Source organism: Triturus cristatus, chromosome 10 (assembly GCF_964204655.1).
Source record: "Triturus cristatus chromosome 10, aTriCri1.1, whole genome shotgun sequence".
Lineage (NCBI taxonomy): Eukaryota > Metazoa > Chordata > Amphibia > Caudata > Salamandridae > Triturus > Triturus cristatus.
In genome coordinates, this window is record NC_140593.1 from 1,130,925,000 (window position 1) to 1,130,947,869 (window position 22,870).

At 47.9% G+C, this 22,870-nt stretch overlaps 1 protein-coding gene across 1 annotated transcript in view; it reads right to left on the reverse strand.

The window, feature by feature from the left end:
* Positions 1 to 22,870, reverse strand: part of NTHL1 (nth like DNA glycosylase 1) — a 159,389-nt gene that overhangs the window by 67,421 nt on the left and 69,098 nt on the right. The window contains exon 4 of the mRNA XM_085630232.1: positions 7,386 to 7,545. Coding sequence (XP_085486358.1) covers positions 7,386 to 7,545 — 160 coding nt within the window. The remainder of the gene's footprint in view (positions 1 to 7,385; positions 7,546 to 22,870) is intronic.

Here is a 22,870-nt window from a genome sequence, read left to right on the forward strand (position 1 = left end):
TGGGACACGGGCTGCTTCTGAGGACCCGATCGCTGCGGTGACCCCGCTGGATGGGCAAAGGCTAGATGGAGCTGGCGCGGACTGGCTATCGATTGGACCGATGGTTGCCCGCGCTGGAGCGCTGCTATGAGCGGGTGAGCGAACCGCGTGGGTCTGCCTGCTGAGACTGCGTGGTCTGGACGAGAGGCGACTTGGGCTTGCGGGTGCGCCCCGTAGCTAGACAATCCTGTCTGACCTGGTCCCCTAACTTGCGGAGGCGGTGGCTCTCTGGCCTGCTGTAGGGGCTTGCCCGACGTATACTCTGCTGCGGGTGCGTGGAGCGGGGTGCCTGGTACGGGGCAGAAGCCTGGGGCCTACTGGTGTTTATTCACTGGCCGAGCGGGGAGGCGATCATGGGCAAACCCGATACACGCCAACCGAAAATCACATTCGACAAGACGAAGCAAAAAGCCTCGGACCAAGACTCTAGAGACTCTGAAGCGGCGCATCCGGAGAGGAGTGGCCCACCTGAGGCTGACATCAAATCTATGTTCCAAGAACTGAAGGAGGGCCTGCGGGGCATCGATTGCAAAATGGACGCGCTGGCGGCACGAATGGACGGCATCACAGCACGTATGGACAAGCATGAAAGTAGAGTGGAAGCGCTTGAGACACGTGTGGCCGACACGGAGGAGGGTCAAACCGACATGGTTAAACAAATGCGCGGTATGGACAAAGTTCTGGAGCTAATACAAAGGAAGAATGAGGACTTAGAGGCGCGGTCGAGGCGCAACAACGTTCGCATCACAGGTGTGGCGGAAACAACAGACATTAACAATATGGAGCAGTATATAGAACAGATGCTGAAGGACTTGTTCGGATCTGGCCTGTCCGGGATGTTCCTTGTGGAGAGAGCGCATAGGACACTGGGGCCCAGGCCTAAGCCAGGAGCGCCGGCCAGGCCAGTTATTGCGCGCGTCCTGAATTACAGGGACCGTGACACGGTGTTGCGTATGGCTAGAGACATACCGGACCTGCAGTACAAGGGCAATCACATCGCCATCTACCCGGATTATACTATGCAGGTGCAGGCGGCTCGCAGAGAATTCATGCCTGCAAAAAAACTTTTTCAACAAACAGGAACAAAATACTCCCTGATTTACCCTGCGAAGCTCCGGGTGCAGGGCCCTGGCAAACCGTCTTTTTTCCTAGATGCGAAGGCGGCGCTACAATACGCTAAACAACTTGCAAAGGAGCAGCGTAATCAACCGCCTGCTGAGGGCCAAGATCGTCAGGACAGGCTAAGTGACGTTGAGTAAATGCATACGTTATCTGTTGCTGCTCTGTTGTTGGCTTATGGGATGCACCGATTTGGGGCGCATAACTTGTCCGTTGTAGGCTGTATTCCGCTTCCTGGGCAGTGAGGGTCATATAACTCACTACGTTTCCGGGGGGGAGGGGGTCTTTGAGCCGGTACCCTGAGCCTGCACTCGATCACCCTGGCATAAGTACAGGGTTAGTAGACGGCCAACCTGCGTACCTCAGGGGATGATTCCCATTCACTTGCTATTGTTGTTGGGTTTAGTCGTGGGTTTTATGCCATGGCGGGTAGTTTGGGGGGTTAATGCACAACCTGATTGGGGGGTTGGAGCGGGCGGGGGGTGGGATCACCGGAGTTTGGGGGGTGGTCATGGGGTAGGTTTTATTTGTAGAATAGAGTCAGAGGAAGGGAATGTGATTACTATACCGCATGCTAAATATGCTGTGCTGCACTGTCGAAATCCACGCTGCTTATTGTACTATGATTGCCCACGTACCGTGTGGCCTGCTGTCCTGTTGTGTACTGCTGTGCGCCTCGTCTGTAGGGGGTTGGAGGGTATGTCGTATGCCTTGGATACACTGTCTGATTGTAGCTGTCTCAGGTCCCTGTCAATATGGCGAACATAAACTGCCTTACCTGGAATGTGAGAGGAATGAATGATAGACGCAAGGCTAGGTTGGTGCAGACATACCTGCATAGAAAAGAAATAGATATCTGTCTTTTGCAGGAGACTCATTTAGTGGACAATGCGGCCCAAATGCTGAGACATCACAGATGGGGGGAGATAGTGCATGCCTCTTACTCCACCTACTCAAGAGGAGTCGCGGTGTTGATAAGGAGGGGTCTCCAGTGGACGACACATGAGGTGCTCAGGGATGAGGGAGGCCGGTATGTGTTGCTTGTGGGCACGCTGTGTGGCATGCGGCTGATATTGGTGAATGTGTATGGTCCTAACGACGATAACCCAGATTTCTTCGGGGAGTTATGGCATGTAGTGCGGGCGCGGGGCCCGGCGGCGATCCTGTGGGGGGGGGACTTCAATGTGGTGCTTTCAGGGAATATGGATAGGCAGGGCGCTGCGAGAGAACACCACCCTCGGGCGTCAGAAATGCTGGGCTGTATTATGCAGGAAACGGGAGTAGTGGATACTTGGCGACTATTGCACCCCGCGGATCGAGCGGGCACCTGTATCACGGCTCACAGAGCCGCCTGGTCCAGGCTGGATTACTGGCTGCTCTCCAGAGACCTGCACTCGTCAGTGCGATCGGTGTCGCATATGCCGAGATCATTGTCCGACCATGCCCCGGTGCTCCTCGCAATAGTCACACCATCTCAATATGTCAAACCATTTAGCTGGAGGTTTCCCTCTCGGGCGCTGCGAGACCAGGTCTTCCAGCAGGGACTGCGCGACAAACTAGAGGAATTCTTTGAGCTTAATGAGGGCACCGTAGATTCGCCGGGTACGCTTTGGGAGGCTTGTAAGGTGGTGACGAGGGGGCACTGCATGTCGCTGAAGACGGGCGTTCTGCGCTCGATCCGCGATACCTTGAGCAAACTAGAAACTGACCTGGCTCGTCTAGAGTCTGAACTGTCCCATGCGCCCACGGATAGGGTACGTGCCGAACTGCGTTCACAGCTCACTAAATACCAGGAGGAGGCGGACAGGGAAGTCGCGTACCTGTCCAAGGACAGTCGGGCTAGGCGATATGGCGAGGGAGATCGTGCCGGACGCACACTGGCCTATATGCTTCGTGGGCCGCGTGGGTCGGAGCACATACTGGAACTACGACGTGCGGAGGGGGACGTGGTCCGTGAGCCGCAAGACATACTGGACACAATGTCCGACCATTATAGAGAGCTATACACCACAAAGGTGTCGCCTGACGATAAAGTGCTAGACGACTACCTGGATACCATAGCCTTAGCGTGGTTCAGTAATAGCGCCAGACAATATATGGACTTGCCGTTCACGCAAGACGACATAAGATCGACGATTGCTGGTCTTCCGCTCTGTAAGGCGCCGGGCCCAGACGGGCTGACGGCAGCCTTCTACAAGGAATATGCGGACATACTGGTCCCGAGGCTGCATGGGGTGTTTGAAGAGGCTGTGGACAAGGGAGTCCTCCCTCCGTCACTGCGGGAAGCATTGATCATTACACTGCTTAAACCTGGCAAAGACCCCAGTCACCCGGACTCCTATCGCCCACTATCGCTCATAAACCTGGACGCCAAAATATATGCCAAACTGCTCTCTGACCGCTTAAAATACATGCTGCCACAAATAGCGCTGTCAGATCAATCGGGTTTTGTGATGGGACGTTCCACTTCCCATAACCTTAGAGTGCTATTTGGACTCCTGCATTACCTGGATCCTAGAGTCCCGGCCGCTGCGGCACTGTTAGATGCGACAAAGGCGTTTGACTCGCTGGAGTGGAAGTTTTTACGGACGTTATTCACCCGGATGGGATTTAGTCCGCTCTTTGCCAGGAGGATAGGCGTATTGTATAATGACCCAACGGCTAGGGTGCGGGTGAATGGCCTGACGTCTGCCCCGATCTCTATAACCAGGGGGACCCGGCAGGGATGCCCACTGTCGCCGTTACTGTTTGCGATTGCGACGGAACCGCTGGCGGCCCGCGTGAGACAGCACCATGCTGGGCGCAGCATTGGGTTCACGTCGCGAGGCCTACTAGTTTCTATGTATGCCGACGATATCACAATATATATGATGAACCCGTCGGACAATTTTGATCCATTAATGCGAGAGGTGACACGGTATAGTGGACTTACTGGGATAGACATCAACTGGTCAAAGTCGGCAATGCTCCCCCTAACGGACGGCACGCAGAAGTGTCACACGGAATTCCCGATCGCTTGGGTTACGGACGAGGTTAAATACTTGGGTATACAGATGAGCCGCTCCACTCATGAAATATTATTGGCTAACTTCGGTGTGGCTATGGAATGGTTGGAGAGCAAAGTGCAGAGGTGGAGGACGCTGCCGCTGTCTCTGACGGGCCGCATAGCCATCGCAAAAATGGTCGTGGCGCCTAAATTCCTCTACCTGTTCGCTAATGTCCCCGTACCGTTAACGAAGGCTTTTTTTCGGCGACTCCGCTCGGCGTTGCTTGATCTGGTTTGGGCAGGTAAACAGCCCAGGGTGGCCTGGAACCTTCTTACACTCCCCTTCCAGCAGGGAGGTCTCGCTGCCCCAGACCTAGAATTGTATGCATACAGTGCACAGGCCCAATACCTACACTACTGGCATCATCCGATACCGTACCAGCCCCATGTGGCAATAGAAACAGATGTGGCGGCTCCCTGTCCCCTGCGGACAGCGGTATACCAAAAATATAAGCGGCAGAGGGAAGACATTGACACCGTGGAAATGGTGCGTTGGGCCTGGTCAAACATCGCGAAGCGAGCGGGCGTAGTGGACCTGTATGCTCCAAGTATGCCCCTGGAGGCCAACCCCCTGCTGGGCCCACTTACGGACACGGCGGTTGCACGCCGTGCGCACGCCTGTGGCCTGAAGGTGGCGGGGGACTTATATCCGGATGACACCTTTATCACGCTGCCGGCCTTGACGGCAGCGCCTGAGCCGACGGCCTCGGAGCTCCTCTTGTATTATCAGTTGCGGTCGGCCTGCAAACACAGATACCCCATGTTCCCTGGGGCTCCGCCAACGCTGGCAGCTCTGGAAAATATTCTCTCGAACTCTTCCCCGTGCAAATTGATTACACGCATATACAGGGCCACGCAGCTCACGGCGCCTGTCGCACACATTGATTCCAGAGCCTTATGGGAGGAAGACGCTGGCATAAGTATCACAGAAAAACAGTGGGAATTCTGCTGCACCCAACTAGAACACTTGTCGCCTAATTACCGACTGCGACTAATACACTTCAATTACCTGCACAGGACCTACCGCACACCCATGCAAATGTTTAAGATGGGTCTCCAGGCCGACACGACGTGCTGGAGATGTGGCGAGAGCGAGGCCACGTTCTTCCACATTGTCTGGTTGTGCGGCCCGTTACGCACATACTGGGACAAAGTTTTTAACATTATTGGGCGGATAGTTGGAGCGGCGTTGGTACCAGACCCGCTTGTTGCCCTCCTGGGATTCGTGCTGGGGGTGCCTAGGACCTCGCGTAAGCTTGTTGCCCTCTTGTTATTGCTTGCCAAGCGCCAAATAGCGATCCACTGGAAGAAGAGGGCCCCCCCGAAGGTGTCTGGCTGGATGGGCTCTGCGACATACTGTAGAGAGCAACTGACAGCGTATTGGGACCAACTGCCGCAGAGATCCAGACCAGTAGATGTGTGGCAGCCGCTGGTGGATTGGTTGGCTGGGACGGCAGTTGAGGAGGAGGACTGAGTCACTTGGGTGAATGGCTGCCGAATGGTTCATGATTGCATGGGTCGGATTGGGTAACGCGCGGGTGTTGTTGGCGCCGGCCTGGTCCGAACGCCACTTCTGGCTGCTGATGGGTATGGTGTGGATGAGAGATGTATCGTTTGGAAGACTCGGATGGTGCGGGACCACACGATGGAGGGCAGCTGCGAACTTTCCCCCTCTTGTTGGAGGGTTCCTTCCTGACTCTGATTTCCAGTTGGTATTGTTTTTCTGTTTATGTAAAAAGATGTTATTATACCTCCTACGACTGTACACCGTGGATACGATTGTGCGATTTATTGCACTGAACCCATGCTGCCTGCCCCCGGGTTGTTGGCTGATTAGCAGTGTACGTTTTATTGTGAAAATAAAGGTTTTTGAAACATCAAAAAAAAAAAAAAAAAAAAAAAAACTCTGATCCCTCTGCAGGAGGAACATTATTCACCAGTTATATTGCCATTTCTATTGTTCTCTGAAAACTGCTGGACATACAAGGAACTCTGCAGCAGGTGCTTTTAAACCCATAAGATATTTATAAACACACCCCCCACCCTGCCATGTGTGGCTGCACTGGCCTACACTGCCTTAATGCCGGACGTGGACTGAGGGCCCAGTTTCTTCTTCCTCGGCACCAGGCAGGTCTTTGGGCCTGAAGACATTGGGTATTTCCGACGAGGCAAGACTATCCACCACATTTTGTGGTCCCACTTCCTTTCTTACTGTTGTTGGAAGATCTTGCAGCAAAAAGTAAGCCAGGCATCACAGCAGGTCTCCTCATGGTCTGGTGTGAGACACAAATTGCACACACTGTGCTGGCCGTTCCAGGGCACAACTAGTGCAAAATTTGTAGGATATGTATTGCATACCCTCGCCTTAGGAGCAATCCCCAAAAGTCGGCCGTGACAATAAGACTTGAACACCGCTATAGCCAGGAATCATGGTGCATTGAAGACTAACGTTCGGTTACGGTCGGCTTCGAAGTCTTAGCATTGCGATGAGAAGCTCTTGGCAGCACAGGAATAGTGATTTCATTGCGAATTCGAGGAGTGAGTAGTCGGAATCAAGATACCCATGTGGAAAACATAATTCTTGGAGCAGCGTTCCCAAACATCTGAGCCCGATGGCGGAAGAAAACAATCGGTGTTGGAACCAGTGTGCTGGTACATTGTGGATCAAGAATGGAGACAAAACTGGTCTTGTCACTCAAACGTCTTCGAAGAAAAACAAGCTACAAACATCTGGACCCAATAGTAGATGGCAGGAATATTCAGAGAATTTGATCTACAGCCACGCACACTATGAACACACAGATACATAAATTGTGCCCTACGTACAACTGTTCATGTAGAAAATCATTTGCATGCATGCAATTAAAAAAGGTTTCCAAGTGGGATTCTGGGAACCAGCAACTGTTGCAGGTTCCCAGTGGCGCTCTTTGAACTCTTTGGAAATTACAGGAGTTTTCCCCACATAAGAGAATGGTGGTTATCATACACTTTAGTATCAAGTTGCAAGTTCCCTTGGCAAACTACGCTCACTGAAAGAGTGGCGCTACCCAGATGATCAACCTCCATTTTTGTCTATTTCAGTAATTTTGTCCTTTGTCTTACAAAAGTGGGGTAGGACATGTAATCAGCGGAGAGAGGCTCTATCTCCTGATGAGACCCCCCCCCCCATCTATCAACGTACCAATCCCTGAGACACGGTTCCAGGCGATGTCCATGATGAGATGCGCCATCTTCGGTCCAACTCCTGGCAGCTTCACCAGCTCCTCTACACTGTCGGGGATATCGCAATGGTACTGGTGCTTCAAGATCTCCGTTGTCTGCTTGATATACTTCACTTTGCTCTGCGACATCACAATAGGCAATGGAAAGGTTAGTTACAGCAAAGTCAAGCATCCGAACTTAGCAAAACAGGCACAAAACCACCCAAGGCTCTGTTGATCGAACGCATGGTCAAAGAAGATAATGCAGAACAGTGAACCCAGTCAAGGGATGGCCAACAAGAGCTTTCCATCAGAAGAAACATAGGATGCATCTATTGCCTATTACTAGGTAGAGAGCCTGTAGGTACAGCTGTGTGGGCTGAGCTCTTGTTGTCACTTTGATAATCTATTTCCTTCCCATTATCCATATTGCTGTTGTACGACCCCTACCAGCAGGCTCGGGAGCAGATAGGGGCCTGTAAGGCAGGTTCAACAGGCCCAGGGGCAGCCAGAGGTTATAGAACACGATCTCTGGTTGGTGAATCTACGACGTTATTCTGCCGCCTTTTTCCTAGCTTGGAATCACAACGACCGCGTTGTGATTCCTCATACCATTACTCCGCAAGTCGGAACAAAGACTTGCGGAGGGGGGGGGGGGGACGTCGCTGGATGTTGGAATAGTATAATTTACTATTTCAACTCCAGTCTGTGCGGACACTAGGGAAGGTGTTGGATTTTAAATCCAACACCCCTCCCCCCTGCAAGTCATTCTTCCGACTTGTGGAGTAATGGTATGCAGAATCACGACCGCATTGTGATTCCAAGCGGGGAAAATTTTTCGGGGTAAACGATGTTTACCCTGGTTGGTATGGTCATTTTCCACTGGTGTCCAGCAGCCTTGGATACTACTGTAGTCTAGTTGGTTATTCCATTTGTACATTTTGCCTCTTCAAGGGTAGCTACGCTCAGCACTCAGCTTCAAACTTCTTGGTTTAAGCATTGAGATACAGAATAACAGAGTAATCACACACAATAAACTTACTGCCCAGTCATGAAGACCTTCACTTGCATACAGGAATATAAGGCAGAGACAATGGTCAACAACAAACCAGAAAGAAAGACAAAGGAAGAAAGAGAAAACTATGTGGCACTCCGATTGCAGCTGCTGGCCCTGAAGCCGCGTCCCGGGAAATGTCTGTGCTATTCGCCCATGGGGAAGAAAGTATTTTCTCTCAATGAAGCGAGTTTGCAATTTCCAGCAAATGGTGACCAATGTTGAGAAAGCAGGTATATTAGATGTCGTCTCCTGGATCAATGGAATCGAGGAGGTAGGGGTCTAAACCCTGCCAAGATGGACACACCAGATGTGACTACCAGCCTTGGGTGCATCCAGCTGGGTTACTACCCCCATGTCTCATGATGCACAGGTTTGGTAGAGGGGAAAAACAGAAAATATAACCTTGCCCAGGTCCATCAGACTGAAAGCTTAACTAACAGCAAGGGGGAAGGGCCAAACCCACTGGAAGAATCATGCAGGCAAAACTCAACAATCGAAAGGTCTTAATTAGAATGCCCATTGAAATGTCCTAAAAAAATACCGAAAAGAAAACTAAAAAGGCAACAGCCAGAGGCATTGCAGGAAGATCCAGGCATGCGGCACTAAAACACTTGCTGATGAGGTGATCACAGGCATGTTTTTATGATTGACTTTTTTTTTTACCAACATTTATTCAGCTACATATACACCCACCTACAACCACAGGCCGGTCAGGACGTTTAATAATTGTAGAAGAGCATTGTATAATAAACCAAAAAATCCCAACTTGCAACACCACTCTGCCTCCATCTTACTCTGGGGTGTGAAAAAGAAAGTTCTAAGTGTCATGGAATGTCAGAAGTCAATGATGGGTTTCATCTCGAGGTACTCTCGCCCCCTTTGTAAAGTCAAGGAAATGGAGTATCCTTCTGTTCCATACTATAGGACTGTGTGAGGCAGAGCACTCGGAAGTATTTAGGACATGTGAGCTCTCTAAATTCTTGAGATGGGGCTATGCATGGGCCCCAGACCTTCTGAAAATGGTTTTCCCTTCCCTAGAAGCTATCTGAGAGTTTCTCCATTCTCAATAGCTCCCAGTCTGGTGAACCATGCGCTGTAATTCGGGGCCACATCCCTCCCCCATAATGCAGGCATTGTTTGCTTAGCTGCACACAGTGCTGATGTGAGTACTTTGTTTCGAGCTGAACTAACAGACATGCGCACTTTGTTTTCTCCAACACAGCGGTGCTGACAGCGGGTTGGAGAAAAGCCGCAGGCTCCCTGTGCCAGAGCGAGCGTCAGGCCAGTTCGCTCAGACCAATCCCCATGCTGCGCTCATGCTCGCACAAGAGCAGGTCTGGATTGGGTGGGAAGCACAGCGGACTGGGAACCGAAATCAGGCCTGGCAATTTTGTCGGACCAGCCCCCGGGGGTATTTTGTAAGGAGTGTGCACGTGTAGAGTACTACTACTTTTGTTACTGGGGGGCTAATATGGCAGCACAGCTGCAAAACTGGCCCCCAGGAACAAAATTGGCCTCCACCCTTCCGGTCTCTCAGGGAAACGCCCGATGCTCACTACAGCCAGACATTTGTGCCCCAATAACTGCCAGGAGGGGAGAAGCACTGAGGCGGCGGCAGAGTCAGTCAGCGGCAGGACAGGTAAGGTAAAAAAAAAAAAATTTTTTAAAAACCCACAAATATATATATATGTTATTATTCCCCTAATCCCGCCGTGTAACCCAAATATTAAGTAGTCTTAGTCTGCAGCTTCTTGCCTGCGCTGCTCGCCGCAGAGGTGCGTATCCTGTAAACTATTTCTCCCACTCGCAATCTGAGAGCGTTCCTTCTAGCTCCGCCTCCCGCCTTCCCCGAGCGGAGGATTTTACCTGAAAGACGAGCACGTTTTATAAGGCACTTAGAGGAAAGAGTTGCAGCCGATGCTTCTCCTCCAGTGAATGACTAGCAGTGTTTTTTGGCTCAGTGAGTGTAGATTACCCCTCACTTTCTTCCTGTAGTGAGAGAAGCACAGGTCTCCTCCATGCAGACCGGACTACTTTGCATGTCAGCAAACACACCAAACCTGCAACACGGCCAAGGTTGGAATGCACCATTTGATGTGTTCTCTGTATGGGTGGCGTCTAATAATTTGCTGTATTCCTGCACTGTGCTCATCCCTGGAGTAAAAACTCCTCTTATGCACGTGTTCGCTACCACATCTGTTCATGGTCTGGCTCAGATCTGCAAGCCTTATGCACTATTCAGCAACAGCCACATGACGCCTGCCAAGGTTTCTGCCTCCGAAAGCAAGACCTCGTGCTCTCCGCTTTGGAACACACAAGATCTTCCCAGTGGAAACTAACAAAGGTCATCATTTCCCGCCAAAATCTGCCACAGTCCTTGTTACAGGTTAATGCGCATCTGCACAATCCCACTGTGAGAACTGATTAAACCCACAACGAGTAGTTAAGTATTGGCTTTGTCTTGTGCAACGGAAGCTCCTCTTTTAGCATCAATAATGTTCTTTTCATGTGTTTTTGCAAGCTTCCTAGGGATTGTGGTTCCATTTAAGGGTCGTCATTGTTCATCAGGAGACTAGAATGCGGAGCCGATGCATGTCGCGAGACGTTTTGCTTTGAATGCCCCTCCTCCCGTAGTCTATGAGTTCACACCACTTTCGAATTTGTGCATGTATAGACAACATCAAGGAGTTTTAAAAATGGAAAAACAGCTTTTAAATTAGCTTATTTGTTTATTTGTGTTTGTCGCATGGAGTCAAAACGTAGATGTCATCTACTCATACAGAGGACCCCTTAGTGTTTGAAAAATGTGATTTTGAGACGCTTCCAAATGGTGTTTTTACAACTGACCACAAACATGTTGAAGCCACTTGGAGCATCTTTTGTAGCTCTTTGTATTCTGTTCTCATTCTCTGTCTCTGCCACATCATCTTCTCTGCTCCTTTTTTTAAACTTTAACTACACAGTGCCAATTTCTCACTACCTTTTAGTGTCCTTTGCTTATCATGTGAATGCTTCTCCCACCCTACTTCAATTCAGTCCCTCACTTTCCATGATGAAGTCTATTCAACCAGGCTTTCTCCTTCTGCCCATTCCGCCCTCTCTTATCACCTTTGCTTCAAGTCCAGTGCCCCCTCTCGAGCCTTCCTTTTTATAGTTCTGTAACCCCAATTCCTCCTTCTCATCTTGGCTTCCTTCTCTCCCAATTTCCTTTTCTTTTCTCCCACCGGTATGTAGATTCTGCACTCTCCATCTCCTCTCCAAACTCATGCTTTGCTTCCTCTGGTCACGCTCCAATCTTACGGTCCAACGTTGCGCCTCCCGATCCCACTCCCTAACATAATGACTGAGGTAGAAGGCTCCACTCTTCCCAACATGATGACTAAGGGAGGAGGCTCCGCTCTTCCTAATGTGATGACTAAGGGAGGAGGCTTCATTCTTCCCGATATGATGACTAAGGTAGGAGGCTCCGCTCTCCCTAACATGATGACTAAGGGAGGAGGCTTCATTCTTCCCGACATGATGACTAAGGTAGGAGGCTCCGCTCTCCCTAATGTGATGACTAAGGGAGGAGGCTTCATTCTTCCCGACATGATGACTAAGGTAGGAGGCTCTGCTCTTCCTAACATGACGACTAAGGGAGGAGGCTCCGCTCTTCCTAATGTGATGACTAAGGGAGGAGGCTACGCACCTTCCTAACATGATGACTGAGGTAGGAGGCTCTGCTCTTCCTAACAGGATGACTAAGGGAGGAGGCTCCGCTCTTCCTAACATGATGACTCAGGTAGGCGTCTCCACTCTTCCTAAAATGATGACTGAGGTAGGAGACTCTGCTCTTCCTAACAGGATGACTGAGGTAGGAGGCTCTGCTCTTCCTAACAGGATGACTAAGGTAGGAGTCTCCACTCTTCCTAACATGATGACTGAGGTAGGAGGCCCCATTCTTCCCAACATAATGATGACTAAGGGAGGAGGCTCCATTCTTCCCAACATAAGGACTAAGGGAGGAGGCTCCACTCTTCCTAACAGGATGAGTAAGGGAGGAGGCTCTGCTCTTCCGAAAAGGATGACTAAGGTAGGAGGCTCCATTCTTCACAACATGATGACTAAGGTAGGAGGCTCCGCTCTTCCTAACAGGAGGACTAAGGGAGGAGGCTGTTCTTCCTAACATGATGACTAAGGGAGGAGGCTCCGCTCTTCCTGACATGAGGACTAAGGTAGGAGGCCCCATTCTTCCCAACATAATGACTAAGGGAGGAGGCTCCACTCTTCCTAACAGGATGACTAAGGGAGGAGGCTTCATTCTTTCCGACCTGATGACTAAGGGAGGAGGCTCCGCTCTTCCTAATGTGATGACTAAGGGAGGAGGCTCTGCTCTTCCTAACAGGATGACTAAGGGAGGAGGTTCCACTCTTCCTAACATGATGACTAAGGTAGGAGGCTCTGCTCTTCCTAACAGGATGACTAAGGTAGGAGTCTCCGCTCTTCCTAACATGATGACTGAGGTAGGAGGCTCTGCTCTTCCTAACAGGATGACTAAGGGAGGAGGCTCCACTCTTCCTAACAGGATGACTGAGGTAGGAGGCTCTGCTCTTCCTAACAGGATGACTAAGGTAGGAGTCTCCGCTCTTCCTAACATGATGACTGAGGTAGGAGGCTCTGCTCTTCCTAACATAATGATGACTAAGGGAGGAGGCTCCATTCTTCCCAACATAATGACTAAGGGAGGAGGCTCCACTCTTACTAACATGATGACTAAGGTAGGAGGCTCCACTCTTCCCAACATGATGACTAAGGTAGGAGGCTCCATTCTTCCTAACAGGATGAGTAAGGGAGGAGGCTCCACTCTTCCTAACATGACGACTAAGGTAGGAGGCTCCGCTCTTCACAACATGATGACTAAGGGAGGAGGCTCCACTCTTTCGAACAGGATGACTAAGGGAGGAGGCTCCGCTCTTCCTAACAGGAGGACTAAGGGAAGAGGCTCTGTTCTTCCCAACATAAGGACTAAGGGAGGAGGCTCCACTCTTCCTAACAGGATGAGTAAGGGAGGAGGCTCTGCTCTTCCGAAAAGGATGACTAAGGTAGGAGGCTCCATTCTTCACAACATGATGACTAAGGTAGGAGGCTCCGCTCTTTCTAACAGGAGGACTAAGGGAGGAGGCTGTTCTTCCTAACATGATGACTAAGGGAGGAGGCTCCGCTCTTCCTGACATGAGGACTAAGGTAGGAGGCCCCATTCTTCCTAACATAATGACTAAGGGAGGAGGCTCCACTCTTCCTAACAGGATGACTAAGGGAGGAGGCTTCATTCTTTCCGACCTGATGACTAAGGGAGGAGGCTCCGCTCTTCCTAATGTGATGACTAAGGGAGGAGGCTCTGCTCTTCCTAACAGGATGACTAAGGGAGGAGGTTCCACTCTTCCTAACATGATGACTAAGGTAGGAGGCTCTGCTCTTCCTAACAGGATGACTAAGGTAGGAGTCTCCACTCTTCCTAACAGGATGACTGAGGTAGGAGGCTCTGCTCTTCCTAACAGGATGACTAAGGTAGGAGTCTCCGCTCTTCCTAACATGATGACTGAGGTAGGAGGCTCTGCTCTTCCTAACATAATGATGACTAAGGGAGGAGGCTCCATTCTTCCCAACATAATGACTAAGGGAGGAGGCTCCACTCTTACTAACATGATGACTAAGGGAGGAGGCTCCACTCTTCCCAACATGATGACTAAGGTAGGAGGCTCCATTCTTCCTAACAGGATGAGTAAGGGAGGAGGCTCCACTCTTCCTAACATGACGACTAAGGTAGGAGGCTCCGCTCTTCACAACATGATGACTAAGGGAGGAGGCTCCACTCTTTCGAACAGGATGACTAAGGGAGGAGGCTCCGCTCTTCCTAACAGGAGGACTAAGGGAAGAGGCTCTGTTCTTCCTAACATGATGACTAAGGGAGGAGGCTCCGCTCTTCCTGACATGATGACTGAGGGAGGAGGCCCCATTCTTCCCAACATAATGACTAAGGGAGGAGGCTCCATTCTTCCCAACATGATGACTAAGGGAGGAGGCTCCGCTCTTCCTACCATGATGACTAAGGGAGGAGGCGCCGCTCTTCCTAACAGGAGGACTAAGGTAGGAGGCGTCACTCTTCCTGTCCTGGTCAGCTGCTGAGTACTTTACAGGCAGCTTAAGTAGTCAAACATCAGCAAAGTGACCTTCCCGCTAAGTAACACTTGCATCTCTTTATATCAGCTGCTCAGTCTAAACACGCGACCCGATTAAAGTTCTGTAAGTTTTCATCCACGCACTGAAACTGATGTAATTACAGTGGGTATACAGGGCTTTTTGTTTTTATTTTTTATTGATATTTGGTTTATGTAAAGGGCCAGATTAGGTGCTTTGTGGGTAACATATCCCTTCAGATTGGCTCATACCAGTTTTGCCTAACTACTGCCGCAATTTCCATCATAATGCAGCGGTATATTTGAGTAAGGTGGGGCCAAGATGGATTTGCACATAGTCAAGGCTTCTCCGCCTTGATCCCACCTCCCCGTCAAACAACGTACTGACTTAAGGGTTCTGCTTGGGGCGCAGGAAACCCATTGGGTAACACCAGTTACGTTCTTGGACTGTTGCATCCACCTGAGCCTACCAAACACTCGTGGTCTGCCCGCCAGAAGAACTTATCCACATGAACACTTTGGAAATGAATTCCTTCATACACTTAGAGGTTCAGATTGTCCTCTTACGACAATGGATTTCTGTGAAAACACAAAAAAAACCTGGAAACCTGCATGCTCTGTGTACGACTGTGAAATCTTAATCCCTAAAGCCATCACTCTTTCCTCTCAATCCACAAACCTTTCTCTTTCTCCCCAAACAGGCTCTGAGCCATGAAATAGTAGAAAAACTGCAGAATCGATCTTGGACAAATTCATTGCAAGCCAAGGTCTGGTGTGAGGTTTTCAGACCTTAACTTTTAACATCCGGGTTATTTGTTGGCATGAAGCCCTTCTGTCCCGTGACTTCCGGAACTACCCTGCATGCGATGAACATGTACTGATATTTAATCTCACCATATAAATCCTGGGCTGGAAATTAAAGTGAGGGTTTTTGGGTAAATGGATATGGATTTGCTCCTTCTGTCATTTTCTTTTAATTAGCAAGTGACACTTGTCGCTATCAGTGTAATTGGAAAGCGTCCTCTCTCATCTGGTTTGTTTTGTAAACAGTCTGAAGAGACACCGGGAGGGAAGCTCTGCCAAATTAGCCCAGGCCTGCATCACATTCTAGCCGTAAACTGCAGCAAACGACATTCTCATAAACACAAGATTCCTTTGATAAATGTTGGTTTAGGAAGCTGGTTAAACCAGTGTTCTTCCTCCTCTTCCAGTCTACAAATGTTCTCTCAAAGGCACTATATTGATTTAATTTATTTTGCAATTTCTACTATTATTCATTGAGAATCGTGCTCATTTTTCTAGATTTAAAAATAATTTAATTGCTTTTTTTCCATTAATTTCCGGTGTGAATGGTACCTTCTTGGACTGACTTACACAAAGGTAAACCCGCATTTGCAATGCATTAGGTCTCACATTTGTCAGAGTTAGAGCTATTGGCGTAGTAAATGACAATGTCTTTTATCCATGTGTTTTAGTTTGGAGTGTAGTGGATGTATGAACAGAGACACAGCTGCAGCACTGTCTAGAGGACTGAGAATGAGAAATTACCACTGGGAACAGAGACGCAGCTGCAGCACCGGCTAGAGGACTAAGAAAGGGGATTTACCACCTGGAAGACACACAGCTGCCACATTTGTGACCTTATAAAGAACAAGATGTACAGCCCTATTCACAAAAACGTAGCAACTGAGCTCTGAGTGAGTGAAACGTAATTAATGCTAAAAACGAAAGATTGGGTGAAAGGGAGCTAGCGAGTAAAGTCAAATTTCTAACCTTCTAATTTTGCGACTGCTCAACTCGATCGTCAGTGACGCAGACTCTGTAGATCATAAGTGAAAGCTAAGGTGCGAAGGGGAGAACACGTGGAGAAATGGTCGGTGGGAGGGGAAAGTAGTAACACTGGTCAGCTGCTCGTGTTTGCATCATTTCCAGAACACGAGGCAGGCAATCGGAAAAAATAGTGCACGAAACAAACTGAAATGGACAGAAGTGAAATGAGGCCTGTGGCAGGGCCAGTCACTATGGGAGGGAACAGGCCAAAAGGAGGGACAAATGGGCACAATTTACCATTCAAAAGTAAGGAATTTAGAAAGGAACTCGGAACAACCAATAACAAGCGATGGGCCGGCTTGAAGCCCATGTGCTGACTACACCATGCCTCAGACAGCAGCGCATGCTCGACCAGAAAAAAATGACCGCTGCCCTATTCCCTAACATTTGACAAATATTTTGTTGCTGACTTTGATGTTTTTCTTAGATTATTATTTTCATTGGGCTCTCCCACACCCCTGAGACCCTGGTTACAAGTCAGTCAGAGTGAAATTACTATATTAGTTTTTTGTGCCAATTTTGAATTTTGCTCTGTCGGATTACATGAATCTCTCGTATTTCCGCATACGATTTATTGATATGCAATCTATAAAATTGCATAAAACGTATGTAAAAATGCATGCAATATTTTTGTATGCAGAAACACACCCAGAATTACTCTGCGGTAAAACTGAATGTGGTAAAAAAATTAAAAAAAACTCACATGAGCTATGTGGTTACCATTACAACATGAGGGATTAGTACCAATTTAAACTTCTGCCCAAAACAGGTGCAATTCATAACCAAATTAAAAAACATTTTGAAACGCATATATATACAATCAACCAAAAGTGAAGCTCTGCCGAAATACACTTCGTAAAATATTAAAACTGTATTTACAACCACACGCATTAGGAAACAAAAACACACTGGTTAGTCAAATCAGCCACGGGCTGAACAAAGCAGCCAACACAGACAGCAGACCAAAGACCAAGCACGTATTGCAGACTTCTGCATGAGATACAACTCCTCAATCAGCAAGCCCTGATCCCTCATCCAGGGGCAGCAGGAAAAAGGTTTACAGCGCCAAAGGGGCAGAGAAAACAGAAGGCGCTGGAGGTGGTTGATTCTTTAAAATATGAAAGCTGAACGTGGGCACCAGCAACTAACTCCTCCTTATTGTAGAGGAGCCACGGGAACTCTACAGCAGTGCCTCCCCACAGAAACAGACTATATACCAGTAGGCCATCAACATGGCTTATAATAGCCAACCTTTTGTATGGTTCTCAGGCAGTACCATATAAAAAACTAAAATAAGTGCCAGGGCCCTCCGGAAGCCACTGCAGCTTGCACCACCCATTACACTCCTTCAAGTGTGACAATTCAGACTAAAAGGGCCTCAGAGCTATAAGAATGGCTTGGGTGGCAGTTGATTGTCATTTTTAAAATAATTAATAGACAACAGCTGTGCTCATCTCCAACTAAAAGAAACAGCGCCACCATGTGGAAGACTGTCATAAGAGCTGGTGCTGGCAATTAAGTGCCGGTGCTCAGCACCAGAACCCACTGGCTCAAATTAAGCTCTGTTCTTAGGCAAGTAATGGGTGCACTTCTCATCTTAGTGCCCCAACACATCATTTCCCCACAGATTCTCAGTCGATTATATTAAGGGAAAGTTCTAAGTAATAAGGAGGAGTTCTAATATTTTGGGTGCCACTGACTGCACCCATGGAGGCCTCGTTTCATCAAATATACCCCAATGGGAAACTGCAAAACACTATCTGATGGTGATCTTGCCTTCATCTACAGGTGAACACGATTTTCAGAACTAGCTCTTGAATTCACGATCCCTCGTAATAGCAGGATTAAATATACCAGAGAGACATATCACCCTAGAAGGACATGGCTAACGGGGGCGTATATACATCAACCACTCAACCTCACTGCTGAAGACAATCCCAGTAAACCCAACATCAATTTACAAATTAAGTATGGTCTTTGTTAGCCTAAACAATTTTATACCTGACACACACAGTTTTGAAAAGTGCAATAGCAATGAATTATGGTCCTTGTAGTACAATTTCAACACTCACATCGTGTTTAAAAACAAAAGACATTGGCTATAGTAAAATGTCCTTTGGAAATGTTCGTAGAGGCTATAAAAGAGATGACTGGATATTTACTATGCCCATGGCTCATGACACCGGTTAATAACCTAAGAACACCATCTGAAGGGGCATATTACAAAGTGCACGGCCACACTCGAAGTTCAAGTGAGCATGCTTCCGCACTACTCAAGGCACCTTTAGGAGCCTACAATGATCAGGAGATGTTATTTTATGTGAATTTTTAGAGCGCGGCTATTCACCCGTGAGGGCATTTAGGCGCTGGTCTGTGGACTACGCACTGTAGAAAGTATGTAACATCCAATGCCGCGTGCGCTTTACCATTTATGTACGATGCCGCTTGTCCATGCGTACAGAAGATGAGGATACAGATGAAGAGACAGAAGATAATGAGGACTTACACACACAGGAAGAGGGAGTAAAGCAGCAGCTGGATGCCAAATTCCTTTGTATCAGAGGCAAGCTCCTATTCAATCATTTGTATAAAAGTAAAAAAAAGAAAAAGCTTGCACATCTTTATTTTGTACAATAAAATTCCACATTCACAAAAGATTAGTCAACGCAACACTGACTTTTACGGTAGCGCAGGTGTTCCGTCAACACAAAATCCTTTAGTGCTTTCCACATCCAATACCCTGACAAACAAAAGTAATTGCTATGTTATCAAACAGGAGCTGCTGGGCTCACTTGAATATAAATGTATATAGCAGGTGCTGGGGTGCAACAAAGGAGTGTTGGGGATGTGGGGGGATCAAAAAACGACCAGGAGGAATTAAAAATACATAAAAAAAATAAAGGAGGGGGAAGCGATGGGCAGGGTGGGAGAAGAGGGAGCAATAAATAAATACCAGCATTTGTAAAGCGCACAGCTACCTGCGAAGTGGTGTCCCGGCGCTGGGGGCCCTAGGAAGATTAAGCGAGCTATTGCCCAGAGTCACATGGTGCTGGGCTAACCTGCCGCCGGGGATCGAACCATGAACCCCATGGTCCAAAGTCAGGCACCCTTGCCGCTGCGCCACACCTCTTCCACAGTCATAGAGAGAGTGCGGGCGGGTATGTAAGGAAAACTAGCACACGTGGGAGACAGCAAGTGGGGGCAGGAAGGAGCAACAAACAGAGCTCAAGGGGTGGATATTGGTGGAGAACATCACATGAGAGAAGGAAGGAAAACACATTCACACACAAGGAATGCCTGAAGAAAAAGACAAATGTATTTACGGAATGGGAGCAGTGGAAGGAGATAAGTCACCCAATCAAGAGACTGGTAAAGAGGTTATGGTCCAGGACACAGACAGACACAACAAGAGGAAGGCAAGCCATTGAGTAAGTAGTAGGCAAGTGACAGAGAAAGCGAACCAATGGCAAGCGACAGGGGGGGACTCCAAGCTCACAGTAAGTTTTTGATATGGTCCGAAACCTAAAGCGAACTTTTGCAAAAAAGAAGCTAAAAGCTATCCGTAGATGAGACCTAAAAGGTTATGTTCAGCTGTGCCCACCAGTGCACCCAAGCAAGAGCTGTAAGTGGTGTTACAGGAAACTGCAGAAATACATCAGAGCGCGCTCAAGTGATCCGTAACTTGTTCGGAAAACATTAAAATGTAAAACAGTGATTATTTTGCATGTCCGCTGCATATTTCGTCATTCATCTTTATATAATCAGGAATAAAAGGCGGGCTCTCATTAGGTGGAAAAGGGGAGCAGGAGCCTCTATTCCTCACCCCCAATATGGCGACCAGGTTTCCAATACTCTACCCTTGTGGAGAAAGAGTGGATATAGATCGCTGTTGGATTGCGTAGGGTTATCGGTCCCATGTATGGCGATCATGTTCCCTATAGCCTACACTTGTAGAGAAAGAGTTGATATAGACCGCTGTTGGATTGAGTAGCGTTATCGGTCTCATTTATGGAGACCATGTTTGCTATACCCTAGACTTGTAGAAAAAGAGTGGATATAGATCGCTGTCGGATTGAGTAGGGTTATCGGTCCCATGTATGGCGATCATGTTCCCTATACCCTACACTTGTAGAGAAAGAGTGTATATAGATCGCTGTTGGATTGAGTAGGGTTATCGGTCCCATGTATGGCGATCATGTTTCCTATACCCTACACTTGTCGAGAAAGAGTGGATATAGATCGCTGTTGCATTGAGTAGGGTAATAGTAAATAGTAAATGTATGGCGACCATGTTTCCTATACCCTAGACTTGTAGAGAAAGAGTGGATATAGATCGCTGTTGGACTGAGTAGGGTAATAGGTCCCATGTATGGCGATCATGTTTCCTATACCCTACACTTGTAGAGAAAGAGTGGATATAGATCGCTGTTGGATTGAGTAGGGTTATCGGTCCCATGTATGGCGATCATGTTTCCTATACCCTACACTTGTCGAGAAAGAGTGGATATAGATCGCTGTTGGACTGAGTAGGGTAATAGGTCCCATGTATGGCGACCATACTCCCTATACCCTAGACTTGTAGAGAAAGAGTGGATATAAATCTCTGTTTGATTGAGTAGGGTAATAAGTCCCATGTATGGTGACCATATTTCCTATACCGAACACTGGTACAGAAAGAGGGGCTAGAGATTGATTTTGGATTGGAGTAAGGTTATTGGTCCCATGTATGGCGACCATGTTTCCTATACCCTACACCTGTAGAGAAAGAGTGGCTATAGATCGCTGTTTGATTGGCGTAGGGTTATCGGTCCCAGGTGAAACGGCTCTCATTAAAAGGTACCACAAGGTGGTTAGCATTTGTAAGTTCATCCCCAGTTAGGATTTTACAAACAACTTGGAGACAGGGCTTGGGGTTAGATTGCAAGGATATGCAAGACCCGCGTATGCCTTTCCCCACAAGCCTTAAAACTGTGTTGCGTTTGAGAATATTATTAAGGTTACGGCGTCACCTACATGGTTGTCAACCAACACAAAGTGTGATAATGAGAAAATATATTAGATCCAAATTATATTGAATTAGTGCTTAGAACACTCTCGATTGTGAATGTAATTTTCAATAAGAGCATGTACACGGTAAGCAAGAGGGGAAGGCACGGAAGAGGGGGTGTTGGGTGCTGATAAAATAATTCCATGACAATTTCAAGCTTTATTGAGCTTATATTGTTCGAATTCCTCGATACAAATGCATAAACTAAATTAGATCAAAGGCACTGTCCATTTGCAAAGCCAATAGGTCTGGCTTTGGCAAGTGTGTATTATTATTTCATTATTGTTCTTTTTAAAAAAAAAACAACATATGGAATAAACCTGCCGAAATATCAAAATAAAGAAGTGTCCTAGGAGCCTACCCTGACCAGCCCCAAACACTGAAGAGCACTCCTTTTCTGGTGGCTCTGCCCATGTGAGGAGAGAAAGTGCCATCACTCACAGTGCCAGAAAGCCAGTGACTGAAGGGTACTCACCTACTGCCCCATTTGTAGCATGGAGAAGCTAAATATGAACGTCACTTCAACATACCACTGGATTAGAGGGCTGGCAGAAAGTCCCTGGAGAGATGCACGCATACTTTATTATGGATTTCTATGAAAACAGGAGACTGGTGTTGAAGTTGAAATGAAAACGCTGCAGTGAAGAAGGTGAAGAGATCTGTGAAAGGCAAGTACCACCAACATCTGAGGAGAAGCCCAAACACCAATCAACGAAGACATCCGAAGACTTAAGACTCAAAAACGAAACTCCCACAGTTGAAAAACACAGGACGTCGAAAAACAAGTTGGACGTGTTTTTTTTATTACATATTCTTCGGTTGTAATAGGAGCAGACACTGTTTTTCAAAACCGATTACAGCTTGTTTCCAGCACTACACCTCGTTAACAATAAGTATGAATTTAGCCACAGTTAGTCTTATGATGACGTCAGGAGAGTAGAAGGCAAGTAGCAGAAGGGACATTAGGACCCTGAGGCACCAGACCAGCTAAACAGCTCTGCTTCAGGTTTCAACCTTTCCTTGAACTCCTCCAAACTGGTCTGAGGTGAAGTACGCTGATTTAGTTTAACCCTTCCTTTGCGGAAGCAGCTTTTTAAAATTAGAAATGACAGCGACGCTACTATCATGAGCAGAGTTTAAGTTTCCCATTAGTAGCTGATCAACAGCAGGGATTCTCTTAGCATTGTGGGACATGCAGTCCTGAATTTATAATGGAATACGCAGGCTCCCAAATATCAGAAAGCAGATGAATTGACATGGACTGGATGAGTTACACAGGCATGAAACTTGGAAAGTTGAAAGCTCAACACATGGCAAACACTGCTTTTTTAGGTCGAGCCAGGGCCGCGCATGCGC